At 38.1% G+C, this 26,559-nt stretch overlaps 1 protein-coding gene across 14 annotated transcripts in view; it reads left to right on the top strand.

The window, feature by feature from the left end:
- Positions 1–26,559, top strand: part of LOC122556624 (kelch-like protein 3) — a 119,869-nt gene that overhangs the window by 69,696 nt on the left and 23,614 nt on the right. For 13 of the 14 annotated variants that reach the window (XR_006313588.1, XM_043703538.1, XM_043703546.1 and 10 more), the window contains 3 exons: positions 10,872–10,988; positions 12,521–12,670; positions 17,354–17,471. Coding sequence is in view for 13 of the 14 variants with exons in the window: in XM_043703538.1 (XP_043559473.1) it covers positions 10,872–10,988; positions 12,521–12,670; positions 17,354–17,471 (385 nt within the window). In the remaining variant the exon portion in view is untranslated. The remainder of the gene's footprint in view (positions 1–10,871; positions 10,989–12,520; positions 12,671–17,353; positions 17,472–26,559) is intronic. The other variant, XM_043703547.1, reaches the window with a different exon arrangement.

The raw sequence follows: 26,559 nt of genomic DNA, 5'->3' as shown, positions 1-26,559 counted from the left end.
TCATTCTTTAGTCCAACACTTTATAATGAGGACGGTTTTAACCTCCATGTTCACCTCTGATTAATATTTTCTCCTTCATTAAGCCCTCTAGAAGACAAATAATATCAGCTAGCATTAGCAACTGACTTGGTCCAGTGTCTTCAATATCTTTATTGGTTTATCTCTTGATTCGAAGCGTAAGATAATACCTTCCTATTAGAGACCGCGTACTCGAAACTCCTGCGATTGGATTCTCCTTGTCAGTATTTGAAAAATATGTGTCCTGACTGTCCTGAGCCCTATCTCCCTTAGTACATTATAAGGGAACATTCTTTTTGTGCTGCTGCTAGTTTTAAATTATTTATTCCTCCTGTATGTTGAAGATCTCTATGGAGTACCTTCCAGTTTCCTCTTGTTCTCAAAAGCTTGGAATTCTCACATATTTCAAAGGACTGATTGTGTTGCCCAAGGGTTAAACAAATTTTAAATGTCTCCCTTTGTGGCTGATGCTGAAATAACACGTCAGTCTGTCTGCCTTACTGGCTGAAGTTAAAAATCACACAACACCAGGTTATAGTCCAACAGGTTTAATTGGAAGCACACCTAGCTTTCGGAGCGCCGCTCCTTCATCAGATGGTTGAAGGAGCGTCGCTCCGAAAGCTAGTGTGCTTCCAATTAAACCTGTTGGACTATAACCTGGTGTTGTGATTTTTAACTTTGTACACCCCAATCCAACACCAGCATCTCCAAATCATGATTACTGGCTGAAGTGAGTCAAGAATTGATAGTCCTGTGATTCTTAGGAACCATAGTTTTAGGCACCTTTTGTTAACTTAAAGTGAGATAGTTTTTTTTGGAAAATATGTAACATATTCATACCATCATGATACTCACAGCTTTATTCATGAATATTATTGGTGTTTGCTCCTACAAAGCCTCTTTAATCTTTGCTTAGCTCAATAAATAAATCCACTAGAAGGTCATAGTCAGCCTTTAAGCATGTGTTTCCAGCAGTAAAGTTTTATGATTAACTAAGAAAAAGTGACAAGTGTGATTTACTTTAGCTTCTGTTGCATACTTTCATTTAGATTGTGTAGTTAAATATAGCTTTGGGGACTATTGTACCTCAAATATGTATCGTGTCAAACTCAAGGGCGAGGAAACAGAATCCACATCATCATAGTGCAGATTCTTGCTCTCTGAAAATTTTATCTTCAGTATAATACACAACCAAAAAAAAAACAAGTTAATTTAAATGTCCCAGTTATAGTCTTAGAATATTTTGCTGATACATTAATGAAAGGAAACAGACATTATGTATCTATGCTGTATATAGTATCTATCATCCAAACTGTATTAAATTTAATAACTTTTACTAAAACTGTAAATCCACTATCTTTGAAAATGGTCATTTACTATCTCTGTACCAGAATATCATAAATGTGACATTAAAAAATTCATTCAATCTCTATTCTGTCATTCGCCAAATACTTTTTTCAGCAACTTCATAGCTTTTACCCTTCTATTTAAACTATTATAAACACTAATTTATGCTGTCGAATTTAGATTGGTTAAAATCGTAGAATTGTAGAGTACAGAAGACTCCCTTCAGCTCATTGAATCTGTACTGCTAAAATACATTCCTACCTATATTAGTCCCACTTTCCTACACTAGGCTCAAAACCTTGAATATTATGACAGTTCAGGTGCTCATCCAAGTACTTTTTAACCAGGTGAGATTTCCCACCTCAACTACCCTCCCAGGCAGTGCATTCCACATCTTGATCACCCTCTGGGTGAAAAATCTTTTTCACAAATCCCCTCTACATCTCCTGCCTTGCAACTTAATTGTAATATAAAGTAGAAATGTTATACTTAAATCCCAATGTGGCTAATTTTGTTTTTTCTAAATTAGACTTGGATTGAAAAGATTTATCAACCAGGATTTTTAATTTACACATAAGTATTGATTTATTAAAAAGAAAAAAAATTATTACATGGCACAGATTCTTGCTGTCTTGCACTTTCTATATGTCCCTGTAAAGTGAAAAAGCAGATTTCACTCGACTTTAAAGTAACTTGTCTTAGAAAAACATTTTCTTGACAATGGCAGTTATTCTTTATGGCAGGGAAGGATAATCTGTGCCACTTGTGGTCATCACTAATTATGCCCATTTATCTCTGGGAAATTGGGAAACACCCCTTGCTCAAGAAGATTCAGAGATCTGGTTTTCCTGGTGCAAATGTCACAGAAGATTAGGATGCAGGTAACGCTAGTCATCAGGAAAACTAATAGAGTGTTATGATTTATTGCCAGGGGAATGGAATATGAGAATAGGAACATTATATTGCAGTTCTACAAGGCATTGGTGAGACCGCATCTGGTACTGTAGACTGTATTGGTCACCATACTTATGAAAGGATGTTAATGCATTGGAAGCAGTTCAGAGAAGATTTAATAATAGACTAATGCTTGGAATTAGCAGGTTCTTTATGACGAAAGGCTAGATCTTTCTCTGGGGTTTAAAAAAAAATAGGGATGACTTAATTGAAACAAATAAGATCCCGAGAAGTCATGATCAGGTGGATGTTGAACATTTCCTATTGTGGAAGATTGTGGAAGATTCTAGAACTTAGGATTGTGGTTTAAAATATTGGGTTCCCCGTATATAACTGAAATGAGGAAGCATTTATTTCTCTCACGATTGTGAGCCTTTGGCATTCCCATCCTCAAAAGGCAGTGGATGGAGAACCTTTAGATATTTTTAAGGCAGAATGAAATAGATTCTTAATTACCAAGGAGATGAAAGGTCAGGGTTTGGAGAATATAGAGCTGAGGTTACATTAGATCAACCATAATCATATTGAATGGCGGAGCACCCTCAAAGAGCTGCTTGGCCTACTGGAGTTCCTTGATCATACGTTCTTATGTGAGAAATACAATATTAAGAAACTTTTTCAATTACATTTCCAGAAGAACAGTCAGGTTTCACCATGTTCTCTCCTTTTTAAAGGTATGTCAGAGACAGGTGATAAGAGCTGAGCAGTTTGTTCTGTAACAGTTGTTATAATAAACTGAAAAATTCAAATGGAAATTCAAAGTCTATAAAAATTGTCCAAAAATAACACCTGTAATACCCAGTCATAAAACCGTCTGATTTCCCTGAGTGAGTTCAGGCAACCAAGGCCAGCAATTATCTGGAACTATGTAGTTTTTAAGAAAACGCCTTGTTTTAAAAATGAAATTATGTTGCATCTTTTCATTAACCTTACATAGAAAAATAATCTAAGCATTCCACAATCCCTCAAACCTGTCCTCCAAAATTATTAAATATAAACTGTACTCACTCAGGGAAGTCCGAAGCAAGTTGGAGGATAAACCTTTTGTCTTTACAGTATGAAGCCCAAATGTACAATCCTGATTATCTTCAAACCTTTGCACGAACCTAAACTTATTGATGGTGTGAATTAGGCAAAACATTTCAAAGCCAATGTTGGAAAGTTTATGTTTATGAATTGCTTGCTTGACCTGATGCTCTACTGCCTAATGGTAATGCTAGTACTGTTTTTATTTGTTAATTTATTTGATATTTTGTGGGGTATTTTAAGCAAATGGATAATGCATATTCCAATGAACATAGTTCACTTAAATTTTCAAAAGTTTTTTGATGCATTTACTCCCATGAAGCTAATGAGGAACTTTAAAGCTATGGAGCAGTTATCACATTTTGTATGACAGTGCTCCAGTGAAGCACTTTGTGACTAATTACCAAGTTAAATATGCTGTGTAAGTACATATTGTTATTGGTTAAATAGAGAGGTGGTGTGTAATCAATACTGAGGACATGATCTGTTTAGGAAAAAAAAATCCTTTTGTAGTATTCATCAATGATGGACAGCAGTTGTATCATGAAATTTGCTGCTAACACAAACTTCATGATCAAGAAATGAGTAAAATGTCGAACAACTATCTATAGAGAGGCTTGGAGCATTATATTGAGATATGGTAGATTTTAATGTGAAGTGTAGACTAACACTTATGATATGAGGTAAGAGTTTAATTCCCTGGAGTTTGCATTGTGTAAGGGGGTGATCCTAGTTGCTAACCTCAAATGATTTCATAAAGCTCTTGTGATCATTGGTATGGATTTCACTTTTCTAGTTTGTAATTTAATTTTGGTAACAAGTCAAAATGATCTCCAGGTATTCAAAATCCATGATCGTATCAAGTAGAGAAGCAGCCACATTCTCAAGAATTAGTCATAGAGTTGTACAGCACAGAAAAAGACCCTTCAGTCCAACTTGTTCATGCCAAACAGATATCCTAAATTAATCTGGTCCAATTTGCCAGCACTTGGCCCATGTCCCTCTAAAACTTTCCAATTAATATTCCCATCCAGGTGCCTTTCAAATGTTGTAATTGTACCAGCCACCACCACTTACTCTGGCAGTTCATTCCGTACGCACACCACACTATGTGAAAGAGTTGTCCCTAAGGTCCCTTTTAAATTTTTCCCCTCTCACCCTAAGTGTATGCCCCCTAGTTCTGGAGTCCCCAACCCCTATGAAAAGACCTTGTCTATTTCCCTACCCATACCTCTCATGATTTCATAAACCTCTATAAGGTCACCCCTCAACCTCTGACACTCCAGGGAAAAACAGCCCTAGCCGATTCAGCCCCTCTCTATAGCTCAAACCCCCCAACTCTGGCAACATCCTTGAAAACCTTTTCTGAACTCTTTCAAGTTCCACAACATCCTTTGATTCTTTGAAGTTTGCATCACATGTAGATAGGATGGTTAAGAAGGCGTTTAGCATGTTTTCCTCCTTTGCTCAGACCTTTGCATATAGGAATTGGGAAGTTATGTGAAGGCTATAAGACATTGATGGGGCCTATTCTGGAGCACTGTGTGCAGTTCTGGTTGCCCTGTTATAGGAAGGATATTATTAATTTGGAGAGAGCTCGGAAGAGATTTACAAGGAAGTTGCTGGGAGTGAAGGGCTTGAGTTATAGGGAGAGGCTGGATAGGCTGGGATGTTTTTCACCAGTGCATAGGAAGTTGAAGGGTGACCTTCTAGATGTCTGTACAATCATGAAGGGTATCGATAAGGCAAATAGCAGGTGTCTTTTCACTAGAGTAGGGGATTTCAAGACTTGGGGTCATGTTTTTAAGGTGAGAGAAGAATGATTTTAAAAAAAAAAAAGACATGAGGGACAGTTGTTTTCTTTAACAGAGTGGTTTACATGTCGAATGAACTGCTGAGGAAGTGGTGGATGTGGGTATAGTTACATCACTTCAAAAAACATTCAGATGAGTACATGAATAAGAAATGTTTGAAGGGATATGGATCAAGCGCTGACAGGTGAGGCTAGTTTAGTTTGGGTTTATGGTTGGCATGGACTGGTTGGATCAAAGGGTCTGTTTCCGTGCTGTTTGACTTCATGACTCAATGCTTTAATATCTTTAATAATGGCACCTAACAGGTGCCAAAGGGAGAGTAGCTGAGAAGTGGCAAGGCCTAAAAATGCCAGCTTTAATTTGATCTCCCAAATATTTGATTTGAGGAAATTTCTGCTCATTTAGTATAGGATAACAAATAAGCAGCATGACAATTTAGAGACAATTTGAGGAACTATGGAAGGCTGCGGTGAGATAGTGAGATGTCACCAGTGTACGTGAACCTGATGTGTTTTGAATGAGGTCACCAGTTGGCTGCATGTTCGAACAGCTGGAGTGAAAAATTTCCATGAAGAAAGTTATCACAAAGACTGTCTCACACTTAAATTTAGAATACAGGTATTCATTCATTTTAAGTGGTTTGGCTGGAAACCTCCTTCCTGAAGACTAGAAATCTGATTGATTATTAAGCTTGACTCGACTGGAATTGTAAATGCTGTTCCTGATTTCTTTTTGTGAATAATTTGCAAATAACATAATTCATGAATTTTTAACTCTGACAAGCTGAATTTGATATGATTGATTAATATATTATGTAACCATTAATGCAATGAACACTTCCAATGTAAGGAAACATACTGTAAATAAAAAGTTCCAATCATGCTTGCAAAAATCCAATGTTTAAACAAAATACCCTTAATTTGGAAGAAGTGGATTTTAATAGTGTCTATTCTCCAGCTAAAAGCAAAGATATATCAAAGAAGAACAACTTAAATGTGGATCTTGAAATGTGGGAGAGGCAAGATGCTTTCATAAGAAAGGGAAGATCAAAAAACAAAATTACACAATCAAGAAGGGTCTCTGGATGCATGTGGGGTTTGAAATCATCAACATCCAATTCACTAATCTTTGTGAAACTCACATTTATATTGTTTTCTTCATCAGAACGTGCAGTGCATAATGTGCATTTCTCACCTGCTGTGCACGTTTGAATTTTTTGTGTTATCATGCCATTATGATACCAGAGACGACATCTTCATGATTAATTCACATTTCGCATGCACAAGGTAAAAGGCCACATATTGACTTACAGCCTTCAGGAGAATGTCCCCCCCACTTTTTTTTTAAAAACTGTAAAAGAATAATCTTTAAATTAAATTAAGCATTTGCTTTAGAAAGCAATAAATGATGTCTGATTGGATTTTTCATTTAATTAAAAGTTTACTTTCCACTAAGGAGCCTCTAACAAAATGCTTAAATTTACATAATCAGGATAGAATTTTAACAGTTTTGAGTCAGGGATAAAGTGAAAAATGAATTGATTTTTATTTTATTCAAACTATTAAACAACATAGGAATATGACTCAAAGATCAAGCAAGTGCATTCCTTTTATTTCATTAATTTCTCTCTTTACTGAATAATGGTTTGAATAGCAATCTTTTCAGGAAACACATAGAGCTATAAAACATTTATCATATTTTCCTCTTACCTTCCACAAGTCCAAGACCAACACTACTACTACTCGTGTTCATGGGTGCCACGAGAAACCATTAATTGATTTTTGTAATTATAAGCTTCCACTGATGATAATCCTACTTAACAATGGGGGAGGAAAAAGGTAAAATCATTTCATTTCTTGAACTCAAGGTAATACAAGCATATTAAATGAAGTATTATTAAATGAAGACAGATCTGGAAGAAAATACATCAGGATTAAGAATATTCCTTTAGTGAAATGCAAGCCTTAGGAGATTGAATGAATTGTGAAAGTAAATGGCAATGCTAATTGTGCAGGATTAGTTTGGAAAAATATGCTTGAACATCTTTTCAATTATGTTTGTTCCTACTTGTTCTAAGGCATGACTGCTCCAAATGCAGGAGAAATTGAGACAAATGATAAGTACCTTTAGTAATGTTAGTATACTTGTTACAATGAGTAACAATAAAAATATTCAAAATAAACTGGATTAGGAAATAGTCATAGAGATGTACAGTGTAGAAACAGACCCTTCAGTCTAACACGTCTATGCTGACCAGATATCTTAAATTAATCTAGTCCCATATCCTCCTCAACCTTTCCTATTCATATACGCATCCAGATGCCTTTTAAATGTTGTCATTGTACCAGCCTGCACCACTTCCTTTGGCTGTTCATTCCATGCATTCAGTACTCTCTGCGTGAAAATGTTGCCTCTTTAGGACCCTTTTAAATCTTTCCCCCTCACCTTAAACCTATGCCTTCTAGTTTTCAACTCCCCTGGGGAAAAGACCTTGAATTATTCACCCTATCCATGCCCTTCATGATTTTATAAACCTCTATAATTTTTCCCCCCCCTCAGTTTCTGACACTCCAGGGAAAATAGCACCAGCCTATTCAGCCTGTCACTATAGCTCAAACCCTCCAACTCTGACAACAGAGTTTTCTGAACCTTTTTCTGAACCCTTTTAAGTTCCATAACATCTTTGCTATAGCAGGGAGACCAGACTGAATAGCAGTATTCCAAAAGTGGCCTAACCAATGTCTTGTTCAGCTGCAACATGACCTCCGAACTCATATACTCAATGACCGAAACAATAAAGGCAAGTTTACCAAACACCACCTTCACTATCGTGTCTAAATGCAACTCCACTGTCGAGGAACTATGAACCTGTATTCCAAGGTCCTTTTGTTTAGCAACGCTCCCCAGAACCTTATCATTAAGGTGTATAAGTCCTGCCCTGGTTTGTCCTACCAAAATGCAGCATCTTACATTTATCTAAATTATATTCCATCTGCCACTCCCTCGTCCATCAGCCCATCTGATCAAGGTCTCGTTGTACTCAAAGGTAGCCTTCATTGCTGTCCACTACACCACCAATTTTGGTGTCATCTACAAATTTAGTAACTATATTTACATCCAAGTCATTTATATTATTACATAAATTACATACGGTTTGTAGGAATCGATGTGTGGAGGGAATGTATACAAACATATATGAGAGTTGCTGGAAGGTCATGCATTTATGCATTCCTCCCATGTTAAATCAATGTAAATTGGTTAAATTTGAAGATGATACCAAACTGGGAAGGAAGGGAAAAGAAGGGCAGTTACCACAGAACTTAGGCTCAAAATGATGACAGATGGAATGCAGTACAGTTAAATTAGACTGTTTGTTAAGTATTACACACAGTTTTAAACATCATGTCATAAAGGAATCAGTCAAGCTTCAGAGGGCAGTTCAATCAAATCCAAACAATTGATCCGTGGCATGAGATGATGGAGTTATTAGGAAAGACTCAATAAAATGAGCTTCATTATTGCTGACTTCTCTTATGGGGAATGGGTGTCGTTGGCTGGCCAACTGGCTGCCTGTCCCCAGTTATTCTTGAGAAGATGGTGGTGACTTTGCGTGTTCTACCTTAAGTTGTATGTTGGTGTCCAGTTACTTGTTGCTTCCTTTGTTTTGGTTAACTAGTTCTCGTCTTCATAGCAATCTCAGCCAGAGTATAACTTCCCAGAAGTTAATTCATAGCCACAAATTCTATTTGCATCCCTATCCAAATTCACTTTGAATTTAAATGAATGTCTTTCAAAAATGAGCTTGTGCAAAGTAAATGTGACAGGGAAAGTGAATGTGAGAAAGGTAAGTGGAGCTTAATCCACAAAAAGACCAGTCATGAACTTATTGAATGGCAGAGCAGGCTTGATGGCCTACTCCTCCTGCTTATTATGTTCTTAGAGTTATGACAAATCTACTGCCTAGTTTTGGTCATCCTACATCATGAATGTATGGACGTAATAAATTGGAAATGTTGGATAGGATGGTTCTAAGATTTTGCCAAGGTTAAGAGGTTCATAGAGTCTCCTGATCAGAATGTCTTATTTTATGAATGAATTGGAACGAAAGTGTTTTTCCCAAAGCTGGAAATTTACACTTGCTAGTCTTCCATCAGAATCTGGTTTGGTGTTGAGGGTGGTACATTTGGTCTTGCCATCTTAATACGTTGCCAACATTACGTTGATTGCAATAAACAGAATAATAAATGGCATGCTACTTGAGTAGTATTCCAGGGAAAGCACTGTGACCAAAGGAACTTTAGACACTGTGTAGATAGCCTTTTATCATGGAAACGTATGTTGCAAAAGTTTAGCAAATCTGTTGGCTTGCATGCTACTGGCAAACCCAGCTGATTAGACTATAAGCCTGACATTATCAAGCATGTAAGACTGATGCTCCTGTATCATTTGCGCAGACTTCTCTGTCTCTGCTGGAGGAAGGAGACAGTGTCTTAGGATTTGCATGGTGTCAAGCATGTCATCTTTTGCAAGAATAAGGGCAACTGCAGTAATTGTAAGAACATTGGAAGTATTTTCCTGTCAAGAATTGTGGGAAAGATATTTATCATTGTTGCTTACATCGGACTGCAGATGTATCCGAAATTTCAGTGCAATTTCAGAAGTGGAAACTCCAGAATCTTTTCAGTCCAGCAGCTGCAATGAAATATTGTGAACCAAGGAGGCCACTATCTATTACTTTCTCTAGCCACTAATTCAGAGGTTCTGACCATTATAATTCAGTCACATACTGTATGTTCACTACTAAACCAACAAGATTTACAATGGCTCCACGTATAGACGTACAGACATACACACAACTTTTCTGTCAGGAGAGCTGTCCACTGGTTCCATAGCTTGATGGACATCTGTATCTGGACTGCAATAACTACAAGCAAGATTTGAAGGTGGCAGGCAACTGGGAGGTGGTTGCCAATGGCCAGCATCTCTTGAGCCTGATTGGTTGGAAGGAGCATTGGAAGTGTCCAGAAAAACTCTAGAGCAGGGAATCATACACCCTTCAGCCCAGTGCCTTACTGCCAAGCCAGAGTGAGACTGCTGCATCATACAAGGTAATGTTTGACACAATTGACCATCAAGGCACAAACCTTCGCCTCATGATTTGGAAGGCTACCAGTACTGCTTCAGTGAGGTGTGGTTTGATGTTGAGGGTGACTTATCTGATGTAGCTTATCATACCATCAACTCCAGAAATGGGGCCTCCCTCTTAGGATGACATTGGGATTATGGTCTGGATTCCTGAAAATCAAAGTCTAAATTTATTTTTTTCATTTTCACTGTTTTACTCATTTGTGCCATTTGGCCAACTTCATAACAACAACCAGTATTTTTGATCTATTCTACATAGGGAATTTATGGGGGGTGGGGGCATATGTTCACACTTCCCCATCCTGTCAAATGCTTACTGCTGCTGTTCTCTTCCAGCAAGGGCTCACTGGTGGGCATGGTGCTGGTGTAATTACTAGGATATCTCTAGGAAATGTGCGAGTAAAAGAAAAGTGCTGTTTAACTTTGATTTAGATTTAGAGGCCACAATTACAAGGTTTGGTTTGTGGCAAGGAAAGAGGTTGAAACAAAACTTTGGTATTGGATTACTAAAATTTAATGCTCATTTCAGGCCATTCAGACTTCCACCTACTTCTTTCTCACCGGCAGGTATTTGAAGCAGTTATCTCTTGGATAAAGTATGACAAAGAAACTCGCCTGGACCACATGGCAAAACTAATGGAAAATGTTCGCCTTCCACTACTTCCACGGGATTATCTTGTCCAGGTTAGCAGCAGTGCTCACTTGTGGACTAGAGACCTGAGGTTAGATAGAGCCTGTCAGATGACCTTTTTGTCATAGGAGCATGTTTCATTTGCAAGTTAAATAAAACACAATTAAATAAAAAAGAATGTAACCAAAAAATAACTTTGAGTTGAGAAGAAACAAAATTCCATCGAGATATTTGATGACTTTTTGCTTTCATAATGTGCACAAAATCATTTCCCAGAAAATCCATTTGAAGAAGACTTGTAAAAACTATTTGACAGCAAAGATGGATTTCAATTGTAATTTGGAACAACTTATGACAGAAACAATGACCTGGATGTTATCATCCCTTTAGGAAATGGCTGGAAGTGAGAGCGTAGAAGGATCCCATACAGTGGTGAGGAACATGGTAGTGGAATGCCCATTACCTACCTGCTGTCATGGCATTTTGCCAAAAGTGATGAAACTGTAGACAGGCCTCCAACCTAGAGACCAAGTAAGCCACAAGTGGTCAATTAAAAGTCTGTTCCTGCTGCCGCTGGCATTTTATCAGCAACAAAATAGGTGCTCTGCCATGTGGAAATCCATTTGAAGAGCTCTGTGAGGCTCCTGGGCAATGATAAATTATCAGTGTGCAGACCTCCAAGATCTGTGTGTGATTAGTAATGTCTGAAATCAAAATCAGTACACTAGCATGTGCAGAAATTAGGGTGACTGTGCAGCTGAGAAAATGTCCTGGATACTATGGTATTGAGAAAAGGGAGACCTCCTCTTTGACTCTGTGGCCTCTGGAGGTTCTCCTGGCAGCAATGGCTGCTTGTGACATTCCCAACAGTCCCTTATCAGGGCTTGCCTGATGACCTTAAAGACCCAGAACCACTTAATTGTTTTATGGGCAACTTGCTTTCACGGTGTCTTTGCCTTATAGGTGCAGTTCCAGCAGTAGCCTTTGTACTTTTTGGCTACTAAGCAGCTTGCCCTTCGATCAGCCAGCAGCTCTTGCTATACAGTTGCCCAACCCCCCAAATCTAGAGAGCCTAATGGCAAATAATTGGTTGCTAAATGGCAGAAAAGGGTGATCTTGGGTCACACAAATGTCTGGGGTGGATTTGGTTATTTACCAGGGGGCCTGCCTTACTAATTAAATTCTGGCCATAGAAGATTTCTGACACAGAAGGAACCCAGGCAGTCCTTTGGATCTGTGCCAGTCAAAAATTGCTAGCAAACCAAAGCTGCTGCAATCAGCATTGCATCATTTTTATTTTTAAGTTGACTTCTAAATATCAAATGCCCCTGTTTACATTTTGGAAAATATGTTTTGATCCAGGGCATAATGTGATTTTTTTGCTAAAAATGTTTTACTTTAGCTGTCAGCTTTAGAGAACTATTTGGGGTTAGTGATGTACTGTGTTACAGGACCTTCTTTTGTTATATCTGGCACAGTGCATTTTTATTTTAATGAGCCAATTGGTAATTGTTAAATGTCAAGCTATATTCAATAATGTCTATTGCTGATGTGACTCACATACGTGTATCCCTGCTACATGCAGACTGTAGAAGAGGAGGCTTTGATAAAGAATAATAATACATGCAAAGATTTCCTAATTGAAGCCATGAAATACCATTTACTTCCTCTTGATCAACGAGCTGCGATAAAGACAGCGCGCACAAGACCAAGGACCCCAATCAGTCTACCCAAGGTAGGAAAGAGGATGCTTTAAAGTTTGAACCAAAAGCAACTACCTGTGTCATTTTATTGACCAGTAGCTTTGCTAATATGTCCTCTGCAGGTATAAATGCAGACTGATCAGTTTGCTTCCCTAGTCTAAAACTACCATCCAATTCTGAACTAAGATTGGTCAGAAGTAACTACGGAAAATTTTCTGCTCGTACATTCTTGGCATGGAACCACACTGACCGGCAGCGCTTTTCGAGATCGAGAAGTTTTTGGTTTCACGTCTTCAGTTTCAGGTTTATGCACACTTAGCAGGCACTTTAAGATGGCATATATGATTGGAAAAATACCCTTCAAATCTAGGCAAAGATAGATTAAACAGTGTATTACTCTACAGTTGGCAAAAAAGTCTTGTCAACTAGCAATACTGGAGGCATTGCATCCAGTAAAGCATTCTCCGTTATTGTGGTATTGAGGTATTGTTTTAATTTGTTCTTGGGATGTAGATCATACTTTAAAAGTAAGGGACCAATCAAGCGAAGCAGAAATGAGGAAACATTTTTTTCTGAGGGCTGAGGGGTTTTGAAATTCCCTCCCTCAAAAGGTCGTAGATGCAATATCTTTATATGTTTTTAAAGCAGAGGTAGATCATTGATTACCGAAGGGATAAAAGATTATCTGAGATATGCAGGAGCGTAGAGTTGAGGTTAAAATCAAATCAGCTATGATCTTATTCAATGCCAGAGTAGGCTTGAAAGTTTGAGTGGCCCATTCTTGTTTTTTTGTTGTTCATATCGGTAGTATTGTCATGGCCTCATATTGCTCACTTATCTGCTGTGCAAAGATTGTGGTGGGCTTTCTTCAATTGCTGCAGCTCTATAGAGTTCCATAATGGTGTCAGGTAGGTTATTTGAGAACTTTGGCTAGTTATGATGAAGGAATGTGGTATTATGAAAGGAGCTAGCAGTGATTGTTTTACATATTTCATTCATGGAATATAAGCATCGGAATCTGCAACTGACCCCTACCTAACTTGTGAGTCATTGATTCCAACTCCACAGAAACATAAATCGGTGCCCTAGGGACAGTATGGGACAAATCATACAGTCCTTGTGCAGTCTGATGACTGGTAGATATGACTTGCTGTCTCTGTAGTCGTTTGGGATGCTGCTAATGCAGCGGTAGAGAAGAGGGTATTTCTGAGTCAGTTAACCAGAGAAGGCAATGTCACGGTATGAAAGTGCAATGACAAGGGCTTAGGTTGTTGGGTGTAGTGGAATGTGGGTGCAAGAAATATAGATAAACAAATTGAGGGATGTGGAGGGTGAGGCAGTACTGTCCAAATGTAGGTGAATCTTGGTGTCGGCTGACAAATGGAATGTTTGGAGTTACTGGTGATTTTAAATTGGTAGAGAGTTGGGTACAATCTGAGGTAAGGAAATTCAAAATATCATAGGGCAGATTATGAGATCTAATGGAAACTCTAAGGATGATTTTGATGTGGGCAGTGATCAGAGTGGATGGGGATAGAATTGAAGGTGGTGGGCATGGTTGGAAGGTGGTGGGTTCACAGGTCACTGGCATATTTTCAAAAATCCTTTGTAGATGTCAGAAGTGCAGTTGCATGTGGAAGGAGGCCTGTAGGATGGATGGAGTTTTAGTGAGTGCAATTGGAGGAGCAGGAAAACTCACTGCTTAGCAGTTGCATGGGCAAAATTCATATACACATGCTCTCAAATAGCTTTTTGCTTTTTTTCTCATAGTTCACTGGTAGAATACTTTTCTGTCAATGAGCCCAAATTTTCTACAATTCTCTGAAGGAGAGGTTGAAACAAAAGAGGGACCTCACCAGTCAATAACTGAAGCTTTAAGGCCAGTAGCAGGAAGCATTCAAGGAAAGGCCAGCCAAGCAGGGAACGTATAGCCAAAGGCAGCCATTGGCGTGGCAGTGTCTTCGGTATGTGGACAAACTGTCTGAGAATCAGGGCCAGAGACACCTGAGGATGTCCTGGGAAACACCACAATTTGCCAGATCCTGTCCTGTAGCAAGGCCTGTTGTCATGATGTTAGATATGATGTTAGAATTTGGTAGAAAGTACAAGAAAAGGCTATGAAAATGAAGAATTGAGGATACAGGACAATGGGAGGAAGAATGTGAAGAAATTAGATGTGGTGCAGAGATTTATAGAAAATCCTCCATGGATGAGGGCCTTCAGTTACATAGTTAGATTGGTGAAGCTGGGGCTACTGTCCTTAATGGAGAGGAGGTTGAGAGAACATGTGATGGCAATGCTCAAAATCTGAAGATAATAGATAAAGAAGGACTGTTCGCATCGGTGAAAAGTTGCGAACAGCAAGACAGTGAATTAATATACCTTCTAGCAAAAGCATGGTGGAAGAGATAAAAAGAAACCTCCTTAATACAATAAATGGTTAGCATTTAAAAAGCATTACCTGAGAGTACAGTGGAGGCAGATTAGAATTTGATAATTATTTAAATCTAAAAAGAAATCTAAAAAGAGAACATTGTATGGCTATAGTGAAAAGACAAAGAATGCAACTAGCTGAGTTGCTCATCTGTAGTGTGGCCAGGAAAAAGGCAGGCTGCAAGGCCTCCTTCTGTGCTGTTATCATTCTATACTTCTATGATTTAATGTTACATTTGAAGTACTCTGGAAGTAGCTAGCAAATTTGAGCTGTGTTTGTCATCAATTTCCACAACATTTTGAATTGCTGGAAGTGTGGGACATTTAAATAACATCATATTTCTCAAATGGCATCTTGATGCTGTGATTTTATTGAATTTTGATGCAAACTATTTAAAAGGTGAATGTGCATTTCAGCTTAGTTTGAAAGGCCTCAACTTTCCTGCCTATAAAGCAATTACAGCATATCAATTGATTCATCTACTAATTCCTAACCTCAATTTCTGTCAAGATTTGAAACGATTGATTTAGAATGTTGTTTACATTCAACACCAGTTGCTCTGTCAAGTCAAAAAGCTTGATTTTCCTAGTTCAGGCCATATTCTAGGTCAGAATTATTATTGTCATATTTTGAGTAATAGTGTCAGGTTCTCCTTGGATGCCAGTCTGTATGATCAGTTGTATTGGCCCAATTACAGTTTTTAAAAGTTCTTGAATTCTAGTCCGTGAAGTGTAGAGCAGAGATACTTACGAATGCTGTAATCTTAATACCCCTTTTCCTGAAATCTTAATACCCCTTTTCCTGATAGTTTGTGTTCTTGACCAAGTTTGACACTTCAGTGTAGTACTGAGAGCATCCTGCACTATGGAAAATGCCATGTTTTGGATGAAAAGTTAAACTGAAGCCTCAACTGCACCTTCGGGTGTAAGTAAAAGTTTGTATGGCACTAATTGGAAAAAAAACTGGAGAGTGATATTTGTCTTGTAAACAGCATAATTAAAATTAGTTATTTGGGGTATATTTTGTTACCGACTGCCAATTAATTAATGTGTTTCACCTCATTGTGATCTTGACCACATTTGAAAAGTCTACTTCCTAGACTGCAGAGTACTTTGAATGTCCTGAATTTGAGAAAGGCACTGCGAAGGTGCTTGTTCTTTTTAGTAATTTGCTTTTGTTTATAAAACAAAAATTCTAATGGCCTTCATTGTGACTTTATTTATCTGTAATCTCTCACTCAGGAAATGATTTATATATTTTGTATTTGTTTAGGAACTTACATAAAGCAAAATGTACTTCAGAACAAATTTCAAATAGTACAGTCTATATTTGAAAAAATTGGGAAGATCTGATGTTTCAACTTTAAACAGTAGCATGTGAAAGCAAGTCTTTTGCTTTGTCCATAATAACTGTTGGACAAGTTTGGTTATGGAGTAATAAAAACAATTTTGGAAATGTAATTTTGGTTTCTTGATTTATTTGTTTTTCAGGATTTTTATTAGCAGAATTGTTTAAGAAACAATTTTAATTTAAACATTTTTGCCTAATAAAGCTAATCCAGTTTAGTGAAGAAAACATTTCGATCAGCAGAAGCTCCACAGTAGCTGATATTAAACAGTATTAAATACACTATGTCAGAAATAAAATCCGGTACCCAAAGAGCATTTCACCTCGCTAGAATTCCTTTAAAAAATTGCATCCTTTATGTACTGTAGATGCTTTTTTTCTTATAATGTGCTTATAGAATGTGAGTACAGCTGCAGTTTACTTCATTACTCTTTCATGTCACTTTGTAACTCCCCTCTGTTATAGATGAAACAAATAGATAATAGTCATTTGGTTAAAACAAGTCCTGAAAGCCAATGAAAGAAAGGAATTTAACTTGGTCAATAGCCTTGAAGCAGAGACTATTGGCCTTTTAATCCATTACTTTTCAGGTGAATGTACTTTCTGAATTATTAGTTTTTCCGAAAGGTTATGTCAACTTTTGAGTTTTGCAGATATGGCATATAATGACAGAACAATAGTGGAAAATTCGAAAATGCTTTTAGAATCCAGCTTATTTGAGGAAGGAGTTAAATAGAAATAGAGAGCCTTGTTTCACTTGCATGCCACATAACCTAAATAGTGAGAAGTCAAAATTATAGCAGATATTATATTAGGTTTTATGACCTAAATTATGGAGACATCTTATAATGCCAACACTGAATTATTTCCATAACCAAGAAGTTTTGCTGATACTATTTGAGTTGTAACACAGATCTGCTGCTTATGTTTGCAGGTAATGATAGTGGTTGGTGGTCAGGCACCTAAAGCTATACGAAGCGTGGAGTGCTACGACTTTAAAGACGATCGTTGGAATCAAGTAGCAGAGCTTCCTTCCAGAAGGTGCAGAGCAGGTACGCGCAGTTCCATTTATTAAACTAAAAGTTCTGTTCACTTTAGAGCATCAAATACAAAGTAATGAAAACAGGCAAATAATTTTATTATATTGCACATTTATCTGTCTTGATTCAAGTGTATTAAGTAAATTGGGATCTAAGTAAGTAAATTAAATAAAGACCCTGATCTCTTCGGTGAAATCGTCTGTTTCTATGTTGCAAATACTTTGTAATAGTGTCAGCTTGACTCAGTTCTCAGCCTTATTTCAAGGCTAGTGTTTAGAATTTTTTGGCTGATAATGACAAATCACTGTAGCGCAAGGAAGTATTGCATTGTTAGAGATGCCATAGTTTAGATAAGTCATTATATTTCAATGTAGTTCATTTATATTTTATCTTGTCAGTTGTAATTATTAAAGTTCATCTCAATTTGAAACTTAATAACACAGTTATTAATGTGATGTTTCTGCATATTAGAGAGATGTATGTTCATTTTCCATAAAGTTACCATAGACATGAAACTTAATTGGAACAACAGTTAAGTATTATGGCTACAAGAACAGGTCAAAGATTGTGAAATCTGTGACAATTAACCCACCACGTAACTCCCTAAAAATATAAACACAATGTACAAGACATAAACATGGTAAGAGTATGATGAACCACTCTCTCCATTTGCCTGATTGAGTGCAGCTCTAGCAACATTCATGAAATTTAATACTGTCCAAGACAAGCCAGCCACTAGAATGGCACTCCATCCACCAGTAAGCACTCCCAACACTACCAGTGCCAAGTGGGGCATTGTGTACCATATACAAGATGCACTGAAGCAACTCCAAAATCTGTAATCTGTATTGACTAGAAGGACAAAGGCAGTAAATTTCATGGGAGCACAATTACCTGTACATTTCCTTCAATTCTGGTAGTAACAGAGGTGCCAATCAGAAGGTCTTAAATGACTTACAAAACATTAATAAACTTGCAGAATGGACATACATTAAAATTCATTTGTCAATAAGGCATTATATTATAGTAATATATGATACCGTGTTTGTACGTATGACACCATGTATACCTGAGGAAATGATGTTGCCATCAGATCTGACTAAAGCCCAGTTTTCACAAACATCTCTGTTGTGTTCCGTGTGAAGCTTGTCTTCTGTGGAATGCCATTTGACCTTTTTTTGCCTTTTATGTAGTTGGTATATTTGCGGTACTGTCAGTTATGAAATAGCGCGATAGTTCAGTTCTCATGCGATCCCTTATTATAAGAAAATCGCGCATTAGCCACACCATTTAAATGAATAGGGCCAGAATTGCATTATAGCCAATATAGGTAAGGAAAATAAAGGTTCTACAAATAATGGTCTAAATTCTTCAATTGCATAAAACTAATATGCATTGAATAAATAAGTGTTATGATAGCACCTAATGTATATGAATCTGTAGCTACATGTATGAATTTCCTTACATGCCATAGGTGGCTCCATCTTAGACCCAGTCATGGGTTTTTCAACTGCTGCCTACCATAAATCTACCTTCAGTGGTCAGTAATGCATTGAGGTTCCTACTGCTCCAAGTGCTACAAGATCAGCACTTTTGGCAACCTTGTAAGTAGGGTCCCAGCCATTTGCTCACTATGCAAATGTAATGCTGAAGTCGGACACATCAAAGCCATCCTGTGGCAGAATGACAATCTCAATAAGATTATTTTTGCTGTAGGTCAAGTAGGCTCATGAAGAAGTCTAAAGCCATCATATTTTGTCCTGAAAAGTACCCAAATTACTCTAGAAAAACAAGATATCTTAAAAGTTTGGGCAAAAGGTAAAAACTATTATGCTCATACAATGCAGTAACAGTGAAGTGGTGTTCGTTACGAACAAGATACTACCGTCAAGTAAAAAGGATGTTCTGCCTACATCGCAAATTAGTAACGTGGTGTAAGAAATTCAGTATTGGTGCAATACTAAGTATGTGAGCTGTACATCTCATAGACTTATGGATCTAGTTTAAACGGTATATCCCTTTGGCTGTTCACAACAAGCAAAGTACTAACCGCATCCGTAGAACACTGCCCAACATTAGATGTAAATCTTTGATTGGATAACATTTATAGTCAGAGAGATGTACAGCACGGAAACAGACTCTTCAGTCCAACTTGTCCATGCCGACTAGATATTCCAACCCAATCTAGTCCCATTTGCCAGCACCTGGCCCGTATCCCTCCAAACCCTTCCTATTCATATATCCATCCAGATGCCTTTTAAATGATGCAATTGTACCAGCCTCCACCATTTCCTCTGGCAGCTCAATCCATACATGCACCACCCATTGCATGAAAATGTTGCCTCTTAGGTCTCTTTTATATCTTTCCCCTCTCACCCTCTAATTCTGGACTCCCCACCCCAGAAAAAAGACTTTGACTATTTATCCTATCCATGCCCTTCGCGCTTTTATAAACAACTGTTAAGTGACCCCTCCGCCTCCAACGCACTAGGGAAAACAGCCTCAGCCTTTTCAACCCAATAATCTTGTAAATGTTAAGAATTATGATGATCAAATAATTTAAAACTGTCAGTTGGGCCTGCAGTGTGGCATGCGTGTGTGTACTGGAAGCTCCATATGTTCTTTTCTGACAGGAGGAACATGTATGCACATAGAGTCTATTTCAACTTAACAAAGTAGGTGGTAACCATTCTCTGGTTCGATGTAAGAGCAATACCATGATCAACCAAAATCAACTTGCTTGGTTCAAGGTTTAAAAAAACAGTACAGTTTAATGCTATCTAACTGGTTTATCCTTGATAGAAATGCCTCAACAAATAAGAGTCCACATGCTAAATAATGCCTTGATTCTTCTGTTATATAATGTGGTGCGTTCTCTTTGCATTGATGTTCTTTTGAATTGTCCTGATGAATGCATGATGAAAAGCTTTGACAAATGCCTTTTTTAGCAATACATTATGCTGAAGTTATGTAAAGAAAAATTATAAAGTAGCACAGTAGAAACTAATCTGTGTGGAATAAAGGAGCAACATTATTTAGAAGTACATTGCACAAATTACTGTAAGCAACAGCCCACATTAGTAAGAACATTAAATATAGCAAACTGAGCATGAAGGGTTATTTGGAGAGGGATAGAATTGAAACTTGTAGACATATATTTTTGGTTATATCATACTTTTATTAGGCAATGCAATTCTGATCATCACATTTTAAAAAGAAAATGGAGACACTATAGACAGGTTTTTTAAAAAAAAGATTTACGAGAATAACAGAATTATGAGATTATTCCTATTGAAATGAGTGAACAGGCTTGGTCTCTTCTGTCCTGAAAAGAAAAGGCTTGATGGGCGATCTAACAAAGGTTTATAAAATTATGAAGTGTTTTGGTAAACTAAACACTGTTTCCATTGTGGAGAGGAGCAATATAAAATGGTTACATAAATGTCAGATTGGGAATTCAAAAGAAACTTGAAACCAAGAGAATAAGGAGTATATGGAGCTTGCTGCCACAGGATGAAATGGTTGAGTCAATTATGTCATAAGAGGCTAGATAAACCTCATCAGAACCCTCCTTTCCTAAGAGCAGATGAGGGTGGATGCTGAAATTATGTGGAAAACATGAAAATTGGGGACACAGTTTAAACTTAAGGTGTCTTCTATTTAAGATGGAACAGAGCAATAATTTGTTTTTTCTGATTGTTGAGAGTCTTTGGAGCTTCCCCAGACAGTGGTGGAGGTGGGGTCATTGAATACAAGGAAGTCAATGGTTATCAGGGATAGGTGAGAATGTGATGTGGAAACTACAATTAGATCAGCAATATTGTTATTGAATGGTGAAGCTGTAAGGGCTAAATGGTGTACTCCTACTCCTAGTTTGTATGATAGATTTTGCAGAAAGATGGGAGACTCCAGTTGAACATAGATTAGCTGGCACAAATTGCTTGCTTCTGAACTGTGATCAGTTATATAATACGAAATATATTGCTTTAGTTTTAAAGCATCGAATGGATTTGAAAATGTAAGAAATGCAAGTCATTATAATCTAGGCTGACCCTTTACAGTAACATTGGGGAAATGCTGTCTTTTAGATTATATTTTAAACCAAAGTTATCTATTATAGTGATTTAGGTAGCCATTCAGAATCAGTGTCATCAATCAAAGAAGAGCATAAAATTACCTGAAGTTCTTCCAATATTTTCCCTTCAATCATTATTAAATGATTATTCTTTTCATTGTAGTTAATTGGATCTTGCAATACACAAATTATGTATATTTCAATGACAATTGCTGCATCTCACACTGCGAGATATCAGTGACATTTAGTGCAACGCCATGTGAGTGCAAATTCCTTTTTGTCCTAATGTTGAATCAGTGCACTAGAGATCTGGATGCCCTAGTGCATGAATTGAAGAAAATTAATCTGCAGGTATAGGAAGTAATCAGAAAAGCTAACAGAATGTTATATTTTATTGCGAGGGGAATTGCAAGAGTGGTGAGGATATGCTTCAGTTATACAGGTCATTGACAATACCATATCTGGAGTGCTGTGTGCAAAACTGATCCTTAGGGAAGAATGTTAATGCATTAGAAGCAGCTCAGAGAAGGTTTACTAGATTAATACCCGGAATGAGCAGATTGCTTTATGAAGCAAGGCTAGATAGTCTGGGCCTGTATCATCTGTGGTTTAGAAGAGTCAGAGCTGACTTTATATTAGCATATAAAATCCTAAGGGGACTTGACTAAGTGATTGTGGAAAGAATATTTCCTCTTGTGCAGAATTAGGGGTCATAGTTTAAAAATAAGGAGTTACCCATTTAATTCAAGCGAGGATTTTTTTTCTCTGTGGGTTGAGAGTCTTTGGAATTCCCTTCCTCAAAAAGCAATTGATGAAGAATTTTAAAATATTTTAAGGCAGAGATGGGTAGATTCTTGATTACCAAGGAGATGAAAGATCATTTGGGTGTATTCAGGAATGTGGAGTTGAGGTCAAAATCAGTTCAGCTAGAATCTTATTGAATTGTGAAGTAGGGCCAGTGCCGAGTGGCCTGTTCTTGTTCCTTGTTTGAATGTTTGTATAATACTGTTATGAAGCAGAAGGTGTTAGAGAAAGTCAGCAGAAGAGAGAGAAGCTATTCACATTTCAAGTCCAGCGTGATTTGTCTTCATATCGAAACATTAACTGAGTTTCTCCAGCGCTTTCTGTTTTTATTCAGGTTTTCAGCACCTGCAAAGCTTTGCTTTTATCTGAGAGTATAATACTATTAATTTAAGTTAATGCAATCACTGGCAAACCTGACAATATTAATTATCTTCAGTTTACATTTCGGTCAGAACAAACTTCATAAATTTTGGGGAATATATGCTGAATAGGTTCATAAATGTCCTGTCATCCTGTTGCAGAGAGTCAATCTGTACGAAGTATCCTTGACATGTGCTGTGTAGTATTAAATAGTTTGCAAAATTGAAAGCTTATTTTTCCGAGGGGAAAGAGTCGTTGCTCCTTGTGTTTATTGGACTTTTCATTGTTGAGTTTTGTGACAAAGCTCCCTTAAGCTCCTTAGAATTAGATTACATTACTGAAACAGAATGTACAACATTATATGTTCATTGATTTGGCCTGTCTAGTTTTTGTGCTTCTTCTCAGCAACCTCAGACATTTAAGACATTGACATTGCCATTGGAAAATAAAATCTCCAGATTTTAAGCAGTACTTTTCAGAGCAAACCTGCAAAAGAATGAAAACTGGTCTCTTAATGTTTTATGTTAACATCTATTGCCCTAAAAATAACCATTTACAAAACAATTAAAGAGGGCACAACCCACAAAAACAGCTTTGATATACAGGAAACTGAGACACAAATGTCACCATCATGCTGTGTGGCACTAATACCCATGCTAAATAGGACAGATTCAGATCAGATCGAGCAGCTGCAAAATGGGAGCCATGAGGCACTGTGAACTCCCAGTAGCAACAGAATTATATTCAAACACTCTCTGAATGCTCATGTTCTGGTACATCTATTAATCTACCATTACTATTAAGTTAGGGGATCAGCCCTAGTTCAGTGTGGAGTGCAGGAAAGCATGCTGGGGGCATACGTAAAAATGACATATCAATCTGGTGAAGCTTCAGAACTGAATTAGGTGCACACCAAACAGAAGAAGCTGTTTTCAATCTAACAATCAACTGATTAGGTCAAAACTCTGTAGTCCTGTCACGTCTCATCATTTATGGTAGCGAACAACTAAGCAACCAGTAGGATGAGGAAAAACTCTGCTAATATCCTAATCCTCAGTCATGAGTCAATCCAGCGTAAAAGGCAAGGCTGAAGCATTTGCGACCATCTTCAGAAAGTGCTGAGTGGATGATCCATCTTGGCCTGTTCCTGAGATACACTTAACTAGCAATAACCTATTCTCGAAAACCGAGTTTGGGATTTGCAAGAGCCATTTGACTTCCTAACCTCATTATAGCCTTGGTGCTAATATAGTAGAAAAAGAGCTGAACCCTTATGAAATGGGAGTGATTGCCTTCAACATCAAAGCAGCATTTGACTGAGGGTGGAATCGAGGAGCCTGGCAAAATTGAAGTGAATAGTAATTGGAGAAAGCTCTACTGGTTGGACTGATTTGGAGATGCCGGTGTTGGACTGGGGTGTACAAAGTTACAAATCACACAACAACAGGTTATAGTCCAACAGGTTTAATTGGAAGCACTAGCTTTCGGAGCGCCGCTCCTTCATCAGATGGTCACAACTATCTGATGAAGGAGCGGCGCTCCGACTGCTAGTGCTTTCAATTAAATATGTTGGACTATAACCTGGTGTTGTGAGATTTGTAACTACTGGTTGGAGTTTTACCTAATACAAAGGAAGATAATTGTGGTTGTTGGAGATCAATCAATTCAGTCCCCAGACATTGCTGCAGGAGTTCCTCAGTGTAGTGTCCTAATCTCTTCTGTCTTCACCTGCTTGATTAATGACCTTCCCTCCATCATTAGGTTAGAAATGGCGATGTTCACTGGTAGTTGTACTCTGAAAAATACTAATTTGCAGCACCCTGGAAACTGAAGCAAGAAGTGCTCATCTGAGTAAGACTTGGACAGCACACAGACTTAGTCTGATAAAGCAGCAGATAACACTTGTGCCATATGAATGTCAAGCAATGTGCTTCCAATAAGAGAAAATCTTTCAATGCCATTACTAAATCCCTGATGATCTACTTCTGGGGATTACCTTTTGATCAGAACTGAACTAGCTACATAAATATTATGACTACACGTGTAGCTCAAAGGCAAGGAGTTCTGTAGCGGATTATTCATTGGTCCCCAAAGCCGGTTTACCATTTAAATATAAGAGGAAAATTAGGAATGTGATAGAATACTCTCGACTTGCTTGGCTCAGAGCAGCTCCAACAACTCAAGAAGATCAATACCAGCCAGGACAAAGCAGCCTGCTTGATTGTCACCCCATCTATCATCTTAAATGTTTACTTGCCCTCCCACCAAAGCACATTCATAGCAGTGCGTACTATTTACAAGAAGCACTGCAGCAACTTGACAAGCTTTTTGTCGACAGCACCTTACAAACAGTAACGTCTTCTCCAAGAAGGGTGAAGATAGGGGGTTCGTGGGAACACCAAATTGCCTTCTGAACCACACGCTATCTTGACTTGAGACACTTTGAGGGTGGTTTCACAATCATTAACTGTACCCAAATCTAGGGGTATGCCTAGTGGTATTATCACAAGATTGTTAATCTAGTTCTGCGGACCCAGGTTCAAATCCCGCCACAGCAGATGGTGGAATTTGAATTCAGTGAAACAAAAACTGGAATTAAGAATCTACTGATTGCCATGAAATCATTTTTGATTGTCAAGACTAAACCATCTGGTTCACTAATGTCCTTCAAGGAAGGAAATCTGCCATTCTCACCTGGTTTGGCCTACATATGACTCCAGTTCCACAGCAATGTGGTTGACTCTCAGTTGCCCTCTGAAATGGCCTAGCAAGGCATTCAGTTGTACCAATTGCTACAGACACTTAAATAAATGGCAAAAGTTATCCAAATTTCATACAGTTTTCTACGATGTACATCGTTTATTAAAAGTCTGCGTTTCAGGCAAAAGCCCTTCGTCAGGAATAGGGGAGAGTGCCTGCAGAGTGGAAAGATAAATGAGAGGGGAGTACAATGGGTGATTGGGGGTGGGGATGGAGGTGATAGGCCAGAGAGGAGGGTGGGGAAAGGTAGCAAAGAGTACAATGGGTGAATGAGGGTGGGAATGAAGATGATTGATCAGGGTGGAGGGGATAGGTGGAAAGGAAGATAGGCAGGTTAGACAGGTCATGGGGAGGGTGCTGAGCTGGAAGGTTGGAGCTGGGGTGAGGTGGGGAAGGGGAAATCAGGAAACTGGTGAAGTCCACTATTCCTGATGAAAGGCTTTTGCCCGAAACGTCGATTTTCCTGCTCCTCGGATGCTGCTGACCTGCTGTGCTTTTCCAGCACCACTCTAATCTAGACTCTAGTTTCTGCAGTCCTTGTTTTTACCGTTTATTAAAAGACAGTCTATTAGCAATGTTTAAGAGGAGGGCTCCCAGCCAGATAATTTCTGGAGTGTTGTTCCCACCACGTGAATGACAATACTGTGCAAACCTCTACCAGTTGATGAAGAAAAGAAACTTTCAAATTCCGTTAGATTGGCCTGAAATCAACCCTGAATCCTGAAAGCTAAATTTACAGCATTTGTAAGCCATTATTGCTAAATATTAAAGATTGTGAACACAGACAGGGTAGATAGGATTAAGGGGCAGATCAACCATGAATGAAGGGACTGGATTAGAGGTCAAGTAACCTTCATCCTGTATGTGTTGTGATCATGTATGATGCTTCCACAAAACTAATGTGGATCAGCCACATTAGATCAGCCACAATTAGCCAAAATTAAACATAAGTTGGCAATAATGTAGAAGTGTGTGTCTATAAGGGTGCGTGTGGATATCTGTGTGTGTGTGTGTGTGTGTATAGTGCAATGGTGTTCACCTGTAATGTGACATGAACCCAAGGTCCCGGTTGAGGCCCTCCCTATGGGTTCAGTTCCCATA

This window comes from Chiloscyllium plagiosum, chromosome 14, assembly GCF_004010195.1.
Source record: "Chiloscyllium plagiosum isolate BGI_BamShark_2017 chromosome 14, ASM401019v2, whole genome shotgun sequence".
Taxonomy (NCBI): Eukaryota; Metazoa; Chordata; class Chondrichthyes; order Orectolobiformes; family Hemiscylliidae; genus Chiloscyllium; species Chiloscyllium plagiosum.
Note: the sequence above shows the minus strand (reverse complement) of the source record. Positions and strands in the feature narration are given on the sequence as shown.